The sequence below is a fragment of the Phoxinus phoxinus genome (genome assembly GCF_949152265.1).
Source record: "Phoxinus phoxinus genome assembly, chromosome: 10".
NCBI classification, from domain to species: domain Eukaryota; kingdom Metazoa; phylum Chordata; class Actinopteri; order Cypriniformes; family Leuciscidae; genus Phoxinus; species Phoxinus phoxinus.
Window position 1 is genome coordinate 12,611,686 of NC_136885.1, and position 21,553 is coordinate 12,633,238.

The following is a 21,553-nucleotide window of genomic DNA, read 5'->3' on the forward strand; positions in this document are numbered from 1 at the left end:
ATTATGTTGGTAAAAGGGCTTGTGAGTGGGTTTCATGTTTACTAGACTGTTAGAACACATGCATGTGCAACGCTAAGACCTGTATTAGTTTCAACAGACCCATTGTCCTGTCGTATGTTAAAGAGATATTTGACCAAACATTTTTAATTCTGTCATTTACTTCAGTTGTTCCAACACAAAGAAAGATATTTTAAAGACTATTGGTAACCAGACCGTTGACAGTAGCCATTCACTTCCATTGTATATTTGTTTCCTATTATGGAAGTCAATGGCTACCATCAACTTCTTGGCTAACATTTTTTTAAACACATCTTCCTTTGTGTTCAACAGAAGAAAGACACTTATACAGGTTTGGAACAACTTGAGGCAGAGTAAATGACAGAATTTTTATTTTTGAGTGAACTGTCCCTTTAAGGTATATGAGGCACACAATGATGAATACAGCTCAGAAAAAAAAAACCTACTTGACTTTTAAATAAGTTATGCTCAATAGTGGTATTTAAAATAATTGAATTAGCTCAGGTCCAGGTTACATCATCTCGGTTTTAATTTGGAGAAAAGAGAAAGTTTTTAAATTAGTAATTCACTTAGGGTGAAATCCACAGTGTCTGCATCAATAATACATGTGGACAGCGCTGTTATCTTATTTAAGCAGGTCTGCATTTGGCACTGCTCTCTAATTATCATATTCATGAAGTAAACAACCATTGTGAATAACTTTTGACTATAAGCTAATGCACTACATGCTTAATGCATTTATGTACCATGAATAATCCAGTCTAATTCTGGCACAAAATCTAGTATATAGTAGGGATTAAGTCAACATAAGCCGGTCAAAAATCAACTCCCAATCATAAGAGGTAGTTCTTCAGCTCACAGTAAGGCTACTAAAGCCAAATGCACACTAGAAGACTGAAGATTGTCTCAGCAACAGGTTCTTTTTTACAATATAAAAAATAGACACATGGATTAGAGTGTGCATGGGGTTTATTATCTCCTGCTGTCGCTCTGCTGCTCATCAGCAGTGTGTGTACACCTGACAGGCCAGAATCATGTTCACACCAGATCTGTGACCGTGATGGACAGACACTGCTCCCTGGAGCTTCTAGTTATGAGCTTGAATCTTATATTGTGCACTTGCTGTATGTGAATGGATTTCTCACACATTGCCTGACTTGTTTGGACAACTGTATTAGAGTTTTGGAAAGCATGTTAGGGTAATAATGCCTTCTCTCGTTTCCAGGTCTCAGTCCGACCGGACAGTGGAATCAGTGGCTGCAGAGATTCTGAAGTTTGTTGGGTCCCAGGCAGAATTGAGATCCACAGAACAGAGTTTGTCTCCTGCTATTTAGTGTGTGTGTGTATATATATTTCCACGTGTGAAAAATCTCCAGACTTGTAAATGATATTTTCACAATAGACTACTGAACACTTGTGAGGTATGTAAAATTTACTATGTATTTCTACAATGAAATTTAACAGTTTAAGTATTTAATGTATTCCAGAATTTTTCCAAAAATAAAAGTTCACAAAATTAAATTTAGTCCATTTTATTGTTTAGCCAGGTCATAACCAAGTCTCCAACCAACAATTGCAGGCTACAATAATTAGGGGTTCTTTTCAAAACCTTTCTAAAGCTACCATCAAAAAATAGATCAAGACAAGGAAAGAAAATAAAATGAAAAAAATAAAAGCAAAACTGGCCCCAACTGATTACAAACCCTTTGGAACATTTGTGATTTCATTAAAGCAAGAGAACTGATATTTGGACTTCTCCAATTCTTGGTTTTATACAAAAGCTACACAATGTTACATTTGATAAGAATACAATTGAACTGATTAATTAGTGTTCTACACCATAAACTCGATAAAATCTTGGATGGATCATTACCACTATAACTCAACACTATGAGAGAGAAAGACAGTCAGTCGAAAGGAATACAAAGTTCTGCAAAATAAAAGACGAGTATCATAAAGCAAGCTAGATAAGTACCATTACAGACTGAAATATCCTTTGAAAAATAAAAAGTAATAAAAAGTACAGGCAAGGCTAAGGTTGAAAACTCCATCTTAGGATTTGCTTTTTGGGCTTTTCTTCTGTCAATCACACCAAATTCTGACCGCCTAAGACCAGAACAAAAGTTTTACTTCCATGTGTTCCCATAGGAAACTCAGCTTGTATTAGTGTGTCAGGCACTTTCAGAGAAACTAGCCCACTCTCTTGAGCCCGCTCAGCAACTCTACAGGCCAAAATCACAATGCAGGTTCATTCAGATCAGACGATACAGCTGCAGCAGAGAGAAAAGAGGGGACAAACAGATTAGAATCCCATTCAACGCACACATACAGGACTGTAATCAATTCAGACGCAGCTCAGATTAGTTCTGCTGCCGGCGTGCTTTACTCCAGCCACACACAGTGCGGTCAGCGCAGATCAAACACCAATCAGGCGTCTTGGTGCCTCACCTAAAAAGTCATTGTATTTACAGATCGGTATCGAACCAGGCCAGCTGATTGCTGTCGCCCGGCGGGAGGCCGTCGATCAGGTCCTGGGCGTGGCCGAGGTCGGGAAGGCCGTCTACGGGGTAGTCTGGGCCGGGGTGGTGCCCGCCCATCTCGTGCTCCATCATGGGATCCATGCCCATGGCATCCTGCCCGTAACCTCCGGTATGGAAGGAGCGGTAGCTTGGGTCTGGAGGACGAGGGGAGTGGATGGGAAGTGGAGGGAGCATAAACACACACGCACACACACACGTTAGAGGAAGCATATTAAACAGGCAGCTTACAATAGCACAACCTCAGACCCACAAGACCAGACTCAACTGGAAACTGGCGTTCTCCATGAATACTGTACATGAGGTGCCCCGCTTCGAGGACTATTAGATGTTTGATTATCTATAATGAAAGTGACTTGGCATGGTGATTTTGTCTTGCCCAGCCTCAATCCAATTGTACTGTAAATTCTGAAAGCTGAATTTAAGTCAGTGTAGTATTTTTATTACTACAATTTTTTTACTATCACATGTGGGGTGAATATTTCCAAAAATTGAGTCAGCCTCAAGTTGTTCCAAACTTAAATGAATGACTTTCTTCCATAAACCACAAAAGAAAATGTTAGCCTAAATGACTATTCACTTTCATTTCATAAAAAAAGTAATGAAAGTAAGTGACCGAGGCTGCCCGTTTCTAACATTATGCCTAACATTTCATATTGTGAAGAGTCACGGATTTGAAACATGGATGTGTTTTTTGTTTTGTTTTGTTTTCTGAGTTCCAGGCCCTATTTAGTACTTCATGGAAAGTGCCAGGTGTGTTGGGCTCTAGGTTTGGTGGGTGGAGGCTGATGAAGCAGTGGATTAGTGCGCATCACACCCAGATGCTGAGAGCTGATCTCATTTACGAGAATGATGAACCTACCGTCCTGTCTGTAGCCTAGAGGCTCTCCCTGTGCACCGATGTCCAGCCCTAGATCTCCAGTCTGCAAACAGACACGCAACAAACAGGATCCATGAGAGAAACTCCCTTCAGCCTCTAATTCTGCATATATCAGCTCTGAATCAGTTCCACTCATGAAAACAATAATGCTTTGTTAGAATCACCTGCCTAGTAAATTCACAAATATAACACCCACATCTGTCATAACAGATTCTGTAACGCACTGGGAATTGATAGGCTTAATCTACAGCAGGGCTCTGTGCCAGCGTTGATTGCAGGATTTAGCGGAGATGAGCCCCCTTACCTCGTTCCAGGTCATGGGCTCAGTTCTGAACAGAGAGCTGGTGAGCTCCACAGACAGTCGCTTCTTGTAGTCCTGGGGCTTATCCTCAGACATGCGGAACAGAACTGCAGCAGCGTACGTGGCTGTGGGCGAGAGATAGCAACGTTAGTGTGACCGAGAAAACATTCGAGCCAGCCCTGCTCACCTCAGCCACTGCCTCCAGTGGAAAGCAGAGCTGGGAAAACAAATCTGCATAGCGTTTCGTATCCACACTAGCTCGGAAGTTTAACTTGCTTCTGCAAACTTTATCTTGAGACATCAGTTGGCAGTGACACTGCTGCCATTATTATATTTATTTGATGTCTTTCTGCATTATTCGGGCAGTATGCGGGCGCACTCACCAACGCCCTCGTTTCTGGAGTGGAGGAGCTCTGTGAGGGGAGCGGTGGCTCCTTCTGCCTCGATGGCCTCGGCTGCCTCCTTATCCTGAGCCAGCTCACACAGAACGCCTGCAGCCACACGCTGGATGTTCTCGATAGGAGAATACAGCAACTGCACAGACAGACATGAAACTGGTTCAGGAGATGGAAATAACTTATTGGCTGGAAACGAGGGTCACCCAAAACGTTCTTATTTCACTCAAAAAGAACCATACATGGAGTGATAGTTTGATAAAACAATAGAATAATAGAGGTAGAATGATCAATAGAAGCAATATGCAGAACGATAGATTGACACTGATAGACTGAACAAATGAGCAAGCAAACGAAAGAGCAATAGATCAGTAGACAGAAAGAATGAACAAGCTGTAGATTGAATGATAGAATAAGAGTAACGAATAAAACAGTTAAAGTCAATAGAATGCCAGCACAATACAGATAGAAGAAACTATATTTAGAATGAACAAACATGACGTGAGAAAGATCGACCAACGATGGGTAGATCAGTAGAAAGTAAAACAATAGACGGAACAAATGACAAGACAACAGACAGATAGAGTGAGCTCTCAGCGACTGACCTGAACAAAGAGTGGAATAGTGTTGAGTCCTCTGATGACAATTCTGTTGTGGATGTCTCTGGCTAGAATGTGCAGCGCTCCAGTGCAGCCCTCCACAATCTCCTCCATCCGCACACCCTCCTGAAACAACACACACATGAACCTCATTGTCCTTCTGCAAGAAACAGTTCAAGTGTGTACTTTCACTTCTACGCTTATGTATAAATGGATTACAACATAAATTGGTCTGAAAGGTTTCATTTCAGAACAATGAAATTACACAATTCAGCGGCCTTACAAAACTGCTGATCATGTGACCGTGACTCACCACAAACTGCTGCTGTGTTCCACCCATGGAGGTGCGTCTCTGAGTGTCCTGATGGGCCCTGACCAGAAGCTGCACCAGGCGGGGAATGGCACCCTGCTCTCTGAGCGGGGAGTGGTTGGCAGGGCACAGTGCCAGGTTACGGATCAGCCCGACGGTGGCCTGGGAGAGAATACAGGGAGTGTTCAAATAAATAAAATCTCTTCACTCCAGGTCAGGCACAATGAAATCCACTAAAAGACCAGAGTGATGACCTCAAGTCATTTTCATACCTTAATGAGAGGCCAATGTGAGGGAGGGTGGAGTAATTTGACCACCACAGGAAGCCCATAGTGCAGCCGCACTGCATTCTGGGCCATCTCTGCATCCTGGTGTCTGGATGTGAGGTGACGGAGAGCACAGATAGCCGGCTCCGTGATGTCCTCTCTGTCCCCGGCTCGAAGAACAGTGCGCACGAGGGCCTCGATGCCACCCACTTGGCACACCATCATCTTGTTCTTGTAGTTGTTGCAGGTGAGGTTAGACAGGATTCCGGCAGCACACGTCACCACATTGATGTCATCTGAACCGAGCAACTGGACCAGGGTGCCCAAGAGCCCCTCCATACCCTCCTGTAGATCAGAAGGATCCAGAGTTGAGATGTATATCTTTAACCCAGAATTTGCATCCATGACAAACTCACTCCACGATTTTTTTAGTCCCGCACACGACCAGCCACAGCCATTCGTAACATTTTACGACACGTTACATGAGGTTGTAAGCCTACCATGAGTGGGTAAACGGTTAAATGCACAAAATCATTCCAGAAATGTTTTGATAATTCAAGAATTCTGACTTCACAACAACAGCTGGGTGAAATGTACACATAGCGCAGGCATTACAACCAAATGTAGCATCCGTTCATGCTCCATCGACACTGTTCTTGTACAATTTGATGTCCTAACTGTGTGGGGTCAGAGCTGGCTACAGCCCCCGACCCCCATCACAGACAAAGGCAGGAATGACTGTTACCTGCACATCTACTTCTGCTAAAGACGTCTTCTCCATGGAAACAATGGGGAGACAGAAAGAGAGGGCTCATGTAGGAAGAACAGAAGACAGCGTAAAAGAGCTGAGGGAAAGAGGCCGAGACGGATCGGTACCTGTTTGGTGGCGGCATCTGAAAGATTCCTCAGAGTCCACAAGCAGTTCTGAACCAGTCGCTGACTGGGGTCTGTGAGATGGAGGCCGAGTGCTTGCATGCCACCTGAAAACAGACACAAAGCTTATTCAAACACAACCCATCCGAAATCCTCAACCTTCCGTTGACCTAATATACTGGACTAAACTGAAGACAAAGGGTCTCACCGGCCTCAACGATGGCAGGTTTGTTACTGGAGCACACAGACAGCACTTTGAGCACTCGACTGGTGGTCCACAATAGTTTCTCATAGGTGTAGGTCCTCATGATGTTGACCAGAGCCTGAGGGCCTCCGCTGGCCAGAATGATAAGCTGAAAAGAAAAGCAAATTGAATGTGTTTACTCAGTTTACCCAAGTTAACATTTTACAGTCCATACTGCACAGCTCAAACAAGTGTAACATTGTTAATAAATTACCAAAGATACACAAAAACAGGAAAATCACCAGAACAGAAATAAAGTACTACAAGTAATATAGCAGCACTGCACTATTAATCAAAACAAAACCGTAATCGCAATGCAGCTTAGTATGATTATCAAATCGCAAAGACTGTGATATAATTAAATATGTGCTGCATGTTTCAGAGTGAAGTGCGGCAATGTGCGCATTTACACGCAACCTCATGATCAGTGTTTTCAGTGTCTCAGAGCGGCTCACAGTAAAAGCTGCACCTCACATACTCCATTCTGCATGTGTTTGGGAACAACATGTGATAACCATCTTTTCAACTTGCTGTCAACAAGTGGTTTTCCAACTAAATAAAAGCTCAATGGTGTAATTGAGCAAATTGTGCAGCCCGACAAACAAGCACAGCAAACCTGGAGCATTTTTTCCCAAATTGTGTGGCCCTATAATGTAGTCAGACATTGAGTGCCAAGAAGGCCAACATCAAGGTGCAAATAAAGAACACTTCAAATCTAAAAATAGCAGAGGAATTTTGTTGCAGTGCTAGAATGACGAGTGATGTAAGAAAAACACACTCCGTAAACAAGTGAAGTTGGCCAAGCACCCTGCTGTGATGTGCCTAGCTTTGAGGAGTGTTTGCTGCTTACTTTGCTTTCCTGATTTCCGTATGCCAGAATCTGAAGGCAGTCTGTCGTGATGGCGAGGAATTTCACATTTGTTTTGTTTAACAAGGCCACCATTTTCTGCAGGCCTCCGGCCAGACGGACGGCCATCTTGGCTCCTTCCTGGTGCAGTAGCAGGTTGTGTAGAGTTGTAATGGCATAAAACAGTACAGAGTCCACCGGGGAGCTGAAGAGACCACAGCGAAATGAATTAGCACCAAACTACAGATAAATAATGGGATTCAAGCTTAAGCAACCAGAGCAGGTCTGAGTATGACTGCTGGTCCTTGAACTCCGACACACTACAACTTCCCGGATTCAAAAGATTCATAGGATATACATCCACATTGTGGTTGATATAGGTCTGCTTAAAAATAGGACATGAAGGAGAACCAACCCAAGCATTTTGACGAGGGCAGGGATGCCTCCCGATTTGAAGATGGCGAGCAGGCCTTCTCTGTGGTGGGAAAGGTTGTGTAGGGTGCCGGAGGTGCAGCGGGCCGTTTCTACATCACTAGTGTTCTGCATGGTCCTCACAATGGCTGACACCATCTGTGGGGATCGCATGATGGCGTGACGAGAGGCCTCCTTCTTAGAGAGCTGATGCACCATAACAGCGGCCTTATTAACCACCACCTGATGGGAAAAGAAGAAAAAACAAGCCATTAGCACACTCACAGCATCACAGCTCTGGCTGTTTTTGACTATCTATCTTGCGTCCAACCTGATCCTCATCATTCAGTAGTTTGGTGAGCTCTGGAATGGCGCGGGTGGCCAGCTCTGCATCGTCCTGGTAGTTGATGAGGTTGACCACGGCGTGTTTGAGCATCTGTGAGGGCTCGGCCAGGCGCTGGACGTTGGTGGGGTGAGCAGTGTCGAACTGTGTGGAGGGTATCTGCATGCCCTCATCTAGAGTCTCTGGGAACATGGCCGCCCGGACTCTCTGGGCTCTGGTCATGGCGTACTGACCATCAATGTCTACAGAGAAGCAAAGTACTATTAAGCAACTGACTTGTGCAGAGTTAATCAAAATGACTTCAAAGATCTATTATGTCTATGAACATAATCGAGTGATTGTTAATTCCACATTGAAAAGATACAAACAAGCCAGTACAATAAGCAATTGTCTAAGTGCCATGTCTTACAATAACCCTTGTGATTGCAGTTCATAGATTAAATAAGTGAATTGTGCATTTTTCATTCCAACATTCAAGGGTTTTTTTTACTATATTAAACCCTTGTTTTTTTTCCCCCAAACATATTCTTTCCATCATTTCTCTGATATTTCTAAAAATTTAAACGAGACAATAGACACATACCTGCTACCTGGTCCTGGTTAAAGGACTGATTAAAGCCCTGCTCCCACTCATATAGCACCTGATTGTCCACATCATCATCCTCTGGGTTGCCCTTGCCGCTCAGGGACGGGGCAGTGGTTGTGGCGCCAGAGTGGATACCTGAGTCCAGGTAAGACTGCTGTTGCCAATGGCTGACCGCAGCCTTGCGATCCGGCTCCATGGCCATGTCCAGCTCCATCAAGTCAGCTGCACATGAAACATAACACAATGAGCTATTTAATAGCCTAGTATTTAGGCAAAAAAAGGATTTTAACTCTTCAACATGTTTCTATAGTAAAATATTTTGGCGTAACAAGTTGTGAAGCAGAAATGTTAGAAGCACTTACATTGGGTAGCCATGATTCTCTCACAGCCACGGACAGCTTCCTAATCTGAAATGCACACAGCAACATGGTTAATTTCACATTTGCAGTGCCAACTCTCTCTCTCTCTCTCTCTCTCTCTCTCTCTCTCTCTCTCTCTCTCTATCTCATATAGTCAAACACATTCCAGAGAAGTCCAGCATGCAGCACACACAAGCCCCAGTGTTCGGACTGAATGCTCTCTGTCTCCTAACCTGACTGCAGCTGGGATGAAAGAGTGAGGCAGGATATGCCGCACTACACACACAGCTACTCTTATTATCTGCAGGTCTCTCACGATACTCCCCGGAAAGACATGTACAATAAACACTGCTACAGGAAATCAAAGGTCTTTGTGATCATTCAGGAATTTAGGGGTTATTGTAGCAGTTTCTCCATTTCTCATTCAAAATTGTGCGTTTATCAGCCGCTAAAAAAAATTTGGTCAAGACTTTGTTACAAAGTTATTACATAACGTATATAAAGCAATATAAATGACATCCAAGGTAACATCTACCGAGCTGACAGCAATGAGATTTTGTTGATACAGTGAGAATATTGAAATGTTAAGAAAACAAATTCCATCTTTCTTTTCAGCAAAAAGTTTAATTTATAGCTGTGTAATTTCCTGCCATCAATGCAGAAGGTTCAAAGAAAGAAATATATGTTTTCTATAGCCTATATTTCAAAACAAAATGGAATTTTCCGCTTAAACATAGTCCCGATTATATCAGAGCTCACAATGACATTTCTGGCAAAAAAATACCCATATACAAATCTACATTTGGCATTTTACAAAGTCATCAAGCTTGAACTATTAGTGTCAATCCAAACATCCACCTCCATCTCCTCCTCTAAGCCATACACTAGCAAAAGAGGTGCTAAAGGTTTATATGACCTTCAATAATGTGCTCAGCCAGAAACCCCACCGTCAAAACAGCGTCAATATGCACATGACATTCTTTGCCGATTGCCCATCAACGCCGGCAGTTAACACCTACTGAAACGATACTGAATTCAGTGCCTCAGTCCGGGGGGCCCCAGTCTCCTTCCCTTTTGTGAGGCCTCCTCCTGAATTACCATAACACAAGCCCCGAGCCCACCTCCTTTATTCAGATGTACAACACCCCTCTCCAAGTCAGCAGGCAGAATGCAACCCCTCTCCGAGACATCCAACATTCATATGTAGCCTTGAGACTGAAACTGGCTGCCCATGCCTCTCCATTGTGTTGGTTAGCAAAACATACTTTTGCTCTCAGTAAAACAACTCTACAAAACACAAACATGTTGCAGCATGTGAAAAGGTCACTCGGAAGAGCGTTTCAGCAAGCTCTCATCAACATTTTGCTGTTCTTGTTCAAGAGATGTTAGTATATGTCGAACAACACCGCAGGAGGTTTAGCTTTATGACGCAGCAAGGACTTGGCAATTATTCAGAGAAAAACAACTTTCCTGTGCATTCGGCTCAATAGTCTCGCACACATTCATAGGGCTGGGCACCGAGTCTCAATACTTTTTAGGTACCGACCGAATTGCCTCGATACTATCGAGTATCGAAACATGACATGTTGTTCGGTTCCAGATTTCGATACCTAAGGAGTTAACTCGTCAACGTCAGTGCTCAAACAAATACATATGAAATGCACAACGACACACATAAAGTCGCTCACGCACATACACACAAACTCGATTCACACGAAACACGCGGAACTCTCCGCGCACACTCATATGAGACGCGCGCGCGCACGCATACTTATGAGCCGCGAGCACACACACACACAAACTCTCCGCGCACATATTCATATGAGACGCGAGCGCACACACATAATACCTTAAAGATGTGGAAAAGTCGATCAAAAGTGTGGCGACATTTCTCCAGGCTCGATGCCAACAGCGCGCGATGCAGTATTTGCGGTAAAATAATTGCTGCAAAGACCGGCACCACGACAAACACGATGAAGACCTTGACAGTGCACGGAGTAAACATAAGAGCAGAAAGTTGCTCCGTCTTCGACTGGTAAATGAAGAGAGATCTTGTTGATCACTCGGACAGTGTTTATATTGCAATAAATAATAACCTACTGAATGTACACTGCCGTTCAAAAATGTGTTGGTTAATGGTTAGTCAGAATTTTTTTTCAGTAAGGATGCATTAAAGTTATCAAAGGTGACATTAAAACATGTGTAATGTTACAAAATATTTCGTTTTTAAATAAATGCTTTTCTTTTGATTTTTTTATTCATAAAAGAATCATGAAAAAAATGTATCATAGTTTCCAAAATATTAAGCAGCAAACTGTTTTCATATTCTGAAGGGTCATGTGACACTGAAGTAATGATTTTGAACATTCAGCTTTGACATCACAGGAATAAATTACATTTTGAAATATATTAGATACGATTTTAAATTGTAATACTATTTCACAATATTACTAAAGTTTTACTGTATTTTTTTATTAAAAAATTCAGCTTTGGTGAGCATGAGCGCTTTATAAAACATTTTTTATTCATTTGTGCACTGGCTAAGGAGCATGAGTCAAACTGAAAAAATAAAACTAAATAAATAAAAAATAAAAGTTTTTCTGAGGTAATATCTTATGTAATCTTGTTAAAATGGATTTCATAAAATTGGTATCGAAAAAAGTATCGTTAGGAACCGGTATCGAAACTGAGGTATCGAAATTGGCACCGGATCGAAAGATTTTGAACGATGCCCAGCCCTACACATTCACTATTGTCAGGATTTGGCTCTCGAAAGCAGCCTCAAAGTTCAGGAGCTGAATTAGGTCAAGTAAAGAAAAGCTAGACTGGAATACAGAAGTGTTTGGTGTTGCACAGTCTATTATGGATTAACCTCAAGTATTCAGAAATAAATGGGGCTTTAAAGTTATAACACAACAGATTGAACACCATGGCAACAAAATAGTGATGAAGTGGACTTTCATGAGCATATTTCGTATATTTTGTACACAAAACAAGAATACAACAGGTGAGGCAACTACAACAGGTAAGCATGTTAGACGAGTCTCAGCTTTCAAATTCAACTGTCAGTTTTATCATTGAATTTACACAATAAATGTGGTTTGGGAACATTTACCCGATCGGACCAGTGCTGAATTGTCAGGAATGTTCATCATTTGCACGTGTTTTTAAGCCATGCTAATTTAAATATTTAAGTGCAAGACGACATGAAAGACAACTCAAATACGCGTGCACTGTGTGAGAAGTTGTGTGCGTGTAACACATCCGGAGCACACGCACAGAAAGCCGCCTCTCAGGCTGATGAATGATTAATTCAGTTCTCCACTTCTTGTGGACATGCACACAAAATTGTCAAAATGCCTGTGTTGGCAAGTGTTCTTGTAAACAGTCTGGTATGTCAAAAGTGAACGCAAGCAGTTGAGACATACAAAGCATGTGTAAAGTATCAGTATATTGGATCCTTGCATTATGTCTTAAAGTGACAGCAGCCTAATATTCCTTGCTCTGACTGTATTAATGTTAATCAAACTACTAAGGATGACGAAAATTCACTGACTGATCTTGACTGAATAACTTTAGTCAATTAAGAATGAATCATTTAATTTATACAATTTAGATTATATGCAGTATTATTTTACATTTAATTTCTCTACCTGAAAAATACTGTTAGACCTACCTGAAAAACAGGAAAAGCACTGTTTATTTTATTTATGTTTGTACTTTTTTTAACAATATTTTAAATGTATACGAGTTAGGCTAGTAGTTTTTAGTGTTATAACCTTATTTATTAAGGTTATGGTTAAAAAACAAAGAAAACAATAAGTAGGCCTTTTTTTTTTTTTTTTGGTGGGGCCAGTGAAAATTTTGGCAGGGCAAGTAAATATTTGAACCACTAGAAAAAATCCTTAGCATTGAGCCCCGTTACAAATAAAATGATTCTCATTAAAGCTACAAAAGTTTAGTCAAGAGCTTATTTTTTGCTGCTTGATTAACATTAATGAGACCGCAGCAGGTTTATTATATTAGGACAATGCAAGGATCTAATATAATGTTACAAATTAGATTTTTACCCCAACAGTTTATGATCAACTTAAGACATAACCGACAATGTTTACGTGAACGCTTGCCAGGACAGATATTTTTAATTCATTCTGTTCATCTGACCATTAGAGCACGAATTGCTGCTAAAGAACTGAATTTAAGATCGCATGCTGTCTGAGAGAGGCGTCTTCGGGTGTGTGTCAGCACGAGTAACGCATTGAGATTGTTCGTGGCTAATTGCGCTTAATTCGGTTTAAAATCAAGCATGTCCTGCACCTTTACACATTCATGCATGTAATTTTGTTAAAACCAAAACATCAGGCAACTGCTTTGTATCCAAAGGACATATGCAACTTGTATTAATATCTAACAAGAGTAGCCTAATTTAATTACGATAGAACCGTACATTAATATGCATTATAGTCCCATTTAAAAAAAAAAAAAAAAATGTATGCATTGATGCAGAATCGACCACATATTATGATTATATGCCACAGCTCTAGACAAATCGCTATAGTTCAAATCACAAATTAACAAGACAAATTAAAAGAAACGGTATGACTTTTACTTAACCTGTTAGTGAGGTCTTTAATGTATGTTTGAATAAAGATTTCATAAAAAGTTATTACAGCCACAGTTTCAACAATGAAGTGGAATAGAAAAATTATATTAAAAGGTTGTCATAAAAACAGTCTATTTATCAATTACATTTTTTGTATACAAATTATTTAAATTATAAAATTATTTTGCATCACTATGCCTATAACAAAATCAAACTGTAGTGCAGCTCAACAGTAAAACCAAAAGCAAGCCGTGTTGTGAATGCTTTAGTTTTGCGAATGGAAATCTCACCTGGACCAACACAGGGGTGCCAAAACAAACCCCCGGCCCATGAGAAAACTGGAATTGACAGCAAAGAAAACAAAAATCTCTCAATCCTGTGCAGCTCCACGTCGAACCGAGTCAAAATGACAGGGTCAGCTCTTATGTTATATATATGCGGCAATAACGAGGACAGCTCCTCTAGGAGGCAGCTTTCGGTATTCTGAATGCAGAGCATGGAAAGCGTGTTTGATAAGGGGATGTGTAAAACAGTGCTGCTGTGGCACTCCGCCTGGGGCTGCCGAGAGTTTCACAGCAGTCAGCCAGTCGCTTGGTCTGTGGCTCACAACATCTGGAGTCAATTGGAGAGATAAACCCAGCAGCATTCAGGCTTTAACCCCCCTGCGGTATTACAGCTCGCTTTCGCACGCAACGTGAGGTGCCAACTGAGCCTCAGCCTCCAAGAAATCCCACACACAAGCTACACTTAATCAGTCCTCTCGCTCGCAGTCAATTGAGATGTATGGAAATAACTCCTAACAAACCACTACAGGTTAGTCTGTCACTGATGAGGTCATGCTGGATATATTTAGATGATCAAACTGACTCAACCCTTTCCAGAGCTCAATTGCTGGGTTATACAATCATGTGAATGGGCAGTGTGCTGATACAATGACGAAGAGAAAAGCATCTGGGTGAGCTCTTCTGAATTTTACTCTAGCTGAACTTCACTAGTTTCTTTATTACAATACACAGATAGACCGGCTTGGGCATGAAGAATCCCAAACCATAATAACCACATTTGTGTGGTTTTCAATGCCGGGCCAACATGCACATCTGAAACCAATATGAATGTTTTGGTACCTCTACTGGCTGGGACATGGGTGGACTTGAAAAAATGGGGGGGGATGCACAGTCCGCATAGAGATCTAGCAGAGAGGCTACTAACAATGAGCAACAAATAAGCACTCATTACTCAGAGCTTGAATTTGACTTGGAACCTGGCACACAAATCTGTGTTACGCATACATCGAATTTCAGAGTCAGCATTGTGAGGAAAAGCTAACGTCTGCATCACAAGACAATAGCCTGGACAAAACTGTTATTCCACCATTAATTACTTGAAACTTTGCATTGAAATAAGTGTGAAGGCAAAACTAGAATGCAGTTTATTTATTTATTATAAAAAAAAGAAAAACCGCTCATTTAAAATGCACTTATGTAATTCACACGCACATGAGCGCACCTGGTCTTTGTATCTATAGTGAAAGTATCTGGCATACGGTACTAAAACAAACCAGCTACAAAAAAAAAAAAAAAAAAGGCAAAACAAACAGCAAAAGTTCTCCCAAAACCCTGTGCCCATTCCACACTCCACCATGGGCTTCTCCAAAGAAACATGAGGAGGCTTGAGAAGACTGGGGCATTTGTTTGTAATCCTTGGCATTCAAACAGCATGTGAATTTAAATACCACCCAAATGGCTTGGGCCAAGTGCCCGTTGTGACCAGGGGCATCCAGCTTAGATCGCGATTTCAACACCTGCATTCGATTTCAAAAATCTGCCTATTGTGTGCAGCATTTCAAAAGATCTGTTGCTAGCTCCCAGGAACATCCTATACTACACATCTGCTCCCAATGTGTCAACTGTGATGAGGGATGCTGTAACAGCCCGAGCCTGCGCAGATCTACACACAGAATACAGCTTGGCTCAATGTATTCTGACTTTAGTAAAAAAAAACACTATATCCTCTCTGTACAACCTATAGGACTACCCCAGACACTTCTATTTGGAGAGTTCAGGCATAAAGACTCAAAGAAAACAGTGTGTCTATCACACAAGCACTTGGTCCACAGATAAAGTAAAAGCACACAAACTAGAAAAACTAAACCTTTAAAGTAGTCTAAAAGTGCTGGCAAGCTTGATAATGCACATGACTGCCATGCTGAATAGGTGGTATGTATGAGAACTATTACGGGCATTTTATTAACTCCGTATCACATTAATATTGAATTATTGTGGTGAAAAAAAGCAAGTAAAAATGACTAATGCTTTCTTTTGAATGTTTTTGCACAATGTCCCCCAAGTAAAAAAAATATACTTAAAACGTATCAATTGTTAAGGAAAGTGTTTACACAAAATCTTAATTTCAGACAAATTTAAACAGATGTTTGTCTGCACTGACATTAGCACAGCTGTACTCAATGAATGTAGCAACGTCAATCTCACAAACATCCTAAAACCTGGGGTTGCCACACTAACTTCAATAACAGATAGCTTACTCTAAAATATCCAACATAACTGATTAAATACTTTGCCTTTACTCGGTGCATAAAATAACACCTGGGCCATATTTCAACATTTCCTCTCCAAATTCAGTCCTATGCAAAGCATGGGGAAAAAAATCTACCCATGCATTAAAGTTAAAACAACCAAAAATGAGACATGTAGTCCCAACACAAATTAATTAGGTAACCTTCAATTTTACACATATTTAAGTGGACTATACACAATTAAATTACGTTTAATAAAACAATCAGCAATTATGATTTTCACTCATTTTAATTAAATTGAACAAGCAGTAAAAATACTTTTCCCAGTGAATTCTCAAAACCTACCAAACCACCACAATATGTCATGGGGGAAAAAACATGGATTAGTTCCTACAAGCAGGAATAATAAATAATTTAAAAAAAGACTTCAATGCCTAATGTCTATGGAAAAGTAAGAAAGCTATGCATTCTGCCTAAAGTTACTCCATGGCAGAAGTGAAGGAAAAGGCACATTTGTTTGGTTTTCGGTTTGAGCCACGTGAATCATTAACAAATGCACTGCCAGTTGTGCTTACAGGGGCGGCTACGGTATCATGTTGAGCTGAAAAATAACCCTTTAACACTAAATAAATAAATATAAATGCACGCCTTTACGGGAAAGAATGTGATAATTTCACACACTGAGTATGAGTAAAGCAGGAGTCAGACGGGTGTACTGTGGAGAAGTGATGCGCGGGTCCGCAGAGCCCGAGGATCCCCACCCCCACCAGCACGAGCTCCAGCGGAGTCAGGTTTCACTCAAGCTCCTCCTCGACTTCCTCTCAACGGACAAACACTTTAAATGTCTTTGTTTCTTTCTTACTGAGAAACTTGGATATGGGTCATGTTTACTACCGCGTGATTTTACTAAAATCATAAGTGTTAATAACTCAAGGTGATACAGCTGGCCAGGCATTTGAGCTGAAAATGTTACTAAAAACTTAGCAGCTAGTCCTCCAGATTTTAGTCAGTCACAAAAAAAGTCAACATCTCGGCTTCAGTAAATACGCAAACACAAGCTTTAAAAGTCAACAAAAAATACAGCTAGTTAGTTTATATTAGTTAACGTTAACCAAAGCCTAACTTTTAACCTAACACCCAAGTTAACGTTACCACATCCCCGACTTTAAACAAACAGCATTTAACGTATATTGCGGTCAAACCAAACCAACTTGTGTTGTTGCATATTACTGTGAGAATTCTCAGATAAGTTAATAATTCGTGTAAAAATGAGACTAATATCCAGTTGAGTTGTCGGGGGATTTTACATGGTCTCCACAAAACACTTTCCCAGCCCTAAAATGCTAACCAAGCTAGCAGCAAATACACTAAATGTCTTTACTCTGAGCTTCAAATACACCTTTTCCGATACATTAAAACGCCTACAGAATAACAGTCGAACAAATCCGCGTTTATTTGAGTCAATGTAACGTTAGGTGGAATTTGGTCGTGATTTTGCAGCAAATCTATCCAGTGGCTGATGATCTCCTCCTCATTCTCCACAGCTGCAGAGACTGAGGCATTCCCTCCTAACATGCCACACAATAACCAACAACACGTTTAATTGGCGAACACTTACCTGTATCAAAAGCTGTATATTCCCTTTTCGCGTTTCAGAACTTAAACACGAATAATGGCGACAATCCGTTGAGAAATTTTGAGTGAGTAACCCGCAGCTCCTGCTGAGAGTGAATGTGTGCGCGAGGACTCCGCGCTCGCGCAGCAGCAGCACACTGGGAAAGATGGCGTCACTCCATGTGTGCGCGAGCCATTATAAAAACTCCTACCCATACTATATCCTGCCGCCTTCCGGAAAACTAGATCCCGTGCCGCCGAATTTTTATCGTAAAGAAACCAAAAGCGGTTTCCATAGCATAAACCGACTTGCAGGTATAAAATTGTGTAGTGTTGGATATGGCTGAACGCTGACCGACCAAAATGTGAGATCGTTTTTAGGGAGTATGTAAAATGAGGAATCGTGCGTAGGAATACACTAGCTACACGGCTGTGGTGCGGCAAGGGGGCGCACCTATTCATTAAGTTTTATGACTCTCGCAATAAAGAGAGTGTGTAGTGTTGACGGGAAGCAACGCGACAAGACGACTAGCCTAATATCATGTATTTAAAAAAAAAAAAATGTATTTAAATCTTCCTAGCAAATGGAAGCTAAAATGGGCGGCGGTTTGGGTTTTAGAGATGGAGGAAGTTTTTCCATCTCTCTCCCAATAGAACAATGCAGCGAGGATCGGAAAACTACTGGATTAAACCACTGAGACATTTTACGTATATATGCTAAAATATCCATCCCTTTAATTATGTACTATTTACCATAATTCACAACTAGAAGAGCTCCGAGGATGTATTTTCGGCTGCAGCATATTGTTGGTTTCACGAAAGGAAATATTCGATGTATGACGTTTAAATCCCTGAAAATGACTATAAACATTTAAAATGACCGTACATATCTAATACATGGCCTTTTTAACGTGCATTTTTTGCGTGTTTACAAAACACATTTCGTGTCGTGACTGTGTGAAGCTGTCATGTTGAGACTGGTTCTTACCTCAACTCTTCCCTGAGTTCCCATGGAAAAATAGAGAGGAGGGGCTGAGGAAACACACAACAGTGCCAACAGCAACACACACTTGGACCATATTATGGCTTAATAAAATCATCTTTAATTGTCACAGTGTTGACATTAATTATGGTATTTTGTACACGTTTGGACCCCTGTGATCCATTCACTTATTGAAATCTTATTGAGAAAATAAATCATCACCATTATAACTAACAGTATGTAACATATGTCAACAGCAAAACAGGTTTGTGGGTTTAAGAGTTTAATACATTATGTTATTTCTACTAAACAAAGTTTTACATTGATGTCCAGTGATTTTCAGTCTGTGACATTAAAAGCAGAACAGGCCAATAAAGCTGCTTTATTTTGATATGCATGCAATATTGTGTCTATCTACTGGATTCAAAATGCTACAATTCAGTTATAGTTCAATACTCACAATCACCCTTTCATATTAAATAAACATTAACCCCCATCAAGAAAAAAAACATTTTTTTTTTAATAGAATTATATTTGAATGCTTTTTACATTTTACAATGTTTATTAATTGCAGCCCAGATTATTCTTATTCCTATAGAATTAACGTCTAATGTTATCCTCTCTTTTTAGCTCTTTTAAACAGCCAAGCTATCTAGATTTAGATTTTAAATAGCTAAATAGAATAATTTGAAATGAAATGTAGTACAATATATATATATATATATAGTATATATTTAATATATATATATATATATATATATATATATATATATATATATATATATATATATATATATATATTAAACTGTGAATGCTAAGAAAGCTAATACAAATAAAAATAATAATTAAATAAAAAATATCATGATTGATACCAGAATATATTTTGACATATGTATGGTACGAAAAACAGTACATGAGCAATTATTTCAGTGCATTTGACAGTTTTTCCAATTAAAATTTTCCATTTTTTTCTCTCTCTCAACAGAAGATGGTAATTTGTTCATACTAACAATAAACATGTTTGCATGCATAGAAGCACAGTTTGTATTTTACTTTAACATTGCAGGTTAATATTCTGCATATAATTCAACATTTGTAATATTCAACAACAACATTCAACAATATTACAATTACAATTAGCTACAATAATATTGTAATAATAATATTATTCTCTTCTTCATGAAATAACTTCATATAACATCATATAACTTTCGCTATGTCTTCTTTTATCCTCGTTCCACATGATGTAAGTGTAGAGAAATAGGCTGTCAATATCTACATTTCATAAATGAGTTATTATTGTTTATGAACTTGAATGGTATCATGTAACCCTTGCTCCAGTCTCCATCAGAAGGATTGACTTTGTTCTGGTAAAACATATTTAAATAAAATACAAAAATGAAAAAGTGAACCTCCTATTTGCACTTTGCTCCTTTACATAGTAACATCAACATGTAATAAATAAGGGCCAAGAAGAAGAAAAAAAAAGAACAAAAGAACTGAGTCGTTCTCTCTCACACATAAGCACACATCAGGATTACATATGCATCTCCTGCCTTCTCCCAGTAGGATCAAGCTGAGAAAAGAAGTCACAGGTCTTGCGCATAGCCAGGAGTGCCGGTTTACCTAAAGGAGAGCCGAGGTCACGTCCCGCAAAGCTTTGCTCTCCTACTGGAGTGTGTGTATGTGTGTGTGGAGAGAGAGAGAGAAAGATATAGTGGGTTTATTTAGAGAAAGGCAGTATTTTCCCTCGGGAAGCCGGAGGAATTGAAGCTGTGTGCTGAGGGGAGGGGAACCTTTCTCTGCACGTGAATGAAAGGGGTGCGCTAAAACCCACTTGTGTGCTGGCATGATTGTCTACCATGACCCCGACTTCACCAAAGGTCCTGAACCCACATCCTGGCTGTCACAACAGAGTCAGCCACATCCTGTCCGGCTCCACCGTACCAACACGGAAAAGAGCAAAAAAAGTCTTTACATTCACTCGTGTGACTGAAAATCTTAGCTTTTAGGTAAATAAATATAGTAATGGCATTATTAACATGACACTGATGTTAAAGGACTCTGGCAGCACAGAAGATGAAGGTGCATCTTGTTGAGACAATGGTATTCAATTGTGTTCATTATGAAACTGTTCTTAATGTTATATATTTTATCATTAGTGTCTCATATACTCAAATCAAATTATTGATGTGTCTTAGCAATAATTTTATTTGGTTGTATGATTTTTGAACTTCCCATGGAAGAGCAGGTTTAGGCATCAGTTTGATCATTTAATTGCTTTTGGCTTCATTCGATTTATTGTTATTCAATCTCAATCCATGGCACTATATTATTGTTGTAGAAATGATACATTCTGAACATTATGTTTAAGACTAGATTGAAATAATATAGAACTGAAAAACAAAAGGATATCCCGCACACTATCAATTCTTGCAAAAAAAAAAAAAAAAAAACGTATCTAAAAGTATATTAGCAAGGTTTCGGTCTCATGACCTTCGTCAGGCATATACTAATATAGAACTGAAAACACTGTCAACAAAATTATTTTAAAGGACACAAAACAAGACCATTACAACATTGTTGTAATGGCTGAATAAAAATCTAAATTAACTAACAGGAAAAAATAACAAATAACAGCTTATTATTAGTAGTAATTAATGTTCAGCAATAGTTGTTGGTTTGCCCAGTTTGAAAGAAGCATTACATATATATATAGGCTATATATAAAAAGGCATAACACAGAACATACCTCACATGTAAAAAGAAATCCCCATGATTATTTAAAAATATGTTCTTTGATACTGTAAACATTGTGGAGGAATTGTCTTAAATAAACATACTCACAAGAT

At 39.9% G+C, this 21,553-nt stretch overlaps 2 protein-coding genes across 4 annotated transcripts in view; one reads left to right on the forward strand and one right to left on the reverse strand.

The window, feature by feature from the left end:
• ulk4 (unc-51 like kinase 4) overlaps positions 1-1,537 on the forward strand; it is a 180,324-nt gene extending 178,787 nt beyond the window's left edge. For both annotated transcript variants that reach the window (XM_079626094.1, XM_079626095.1), the window contains exon 37: positions 1,244-1,537. In XM_079626094.1, coding sequence (XP_079482220.1) covers positions 1,244-1,352 — 109 coding nt within the window. In that variant the 3' untranslated portion in view covers positions 1,353-1,537. The remainder of the gene's footprint in view (positions 1-1,243) is intronic.
• Positions 1,535-18,240, reverse strand: ctnnb1 (catenin (cadherin-associated protein), beta 1). Of its 2 annotated transcripts, XM_079626096.1 has the most exons (17): positions 17,724-17,909; positions 8,973-9,017; positions 8,608-8,832; positions 8,013-8,266; positions 7,686-7,924; positions 7,274-7,475; positions 6,388-6,532; positions 6,183-6,286; positions 6,052-6,078; positions 5,313-5,651; positions 5,044-5,202; positions 4,737-4,856; positions 4,120-4,270; positions 3,740-3,861; positions 3,418-3,478; positions 2,467-2,692; positions 1,535-2,288 (listed from the first exon to the last, which is right to left on the reverse strand). In XM_079626096.1, the coding sequence occupies exons 2-16, from the start codon at positions 8,983-8,985 to the stop codon at positions 2,484-2,486; spliced, it is 2,370 nt and encodes a 789-aa protein (XP_079482222.1). In that variant the 5' UTR covers positions 8,986-9,017; positions 17,724-17,909; the 3' UTR covers positions 1,535-2,288; positions 2,467-2,483. The 2 variants fall into 2 exon arrangements, with proteins under 2 accessions (XP_079482222.1, XP_079482223.1); XM_079626097.1 differs by lacking the exon at positions 6,052-6,078 and having other exon boundaries at positions 17,724-18,240.
• Positions 18,241-21,553: the final 3,313 nt, after the last annotated feature.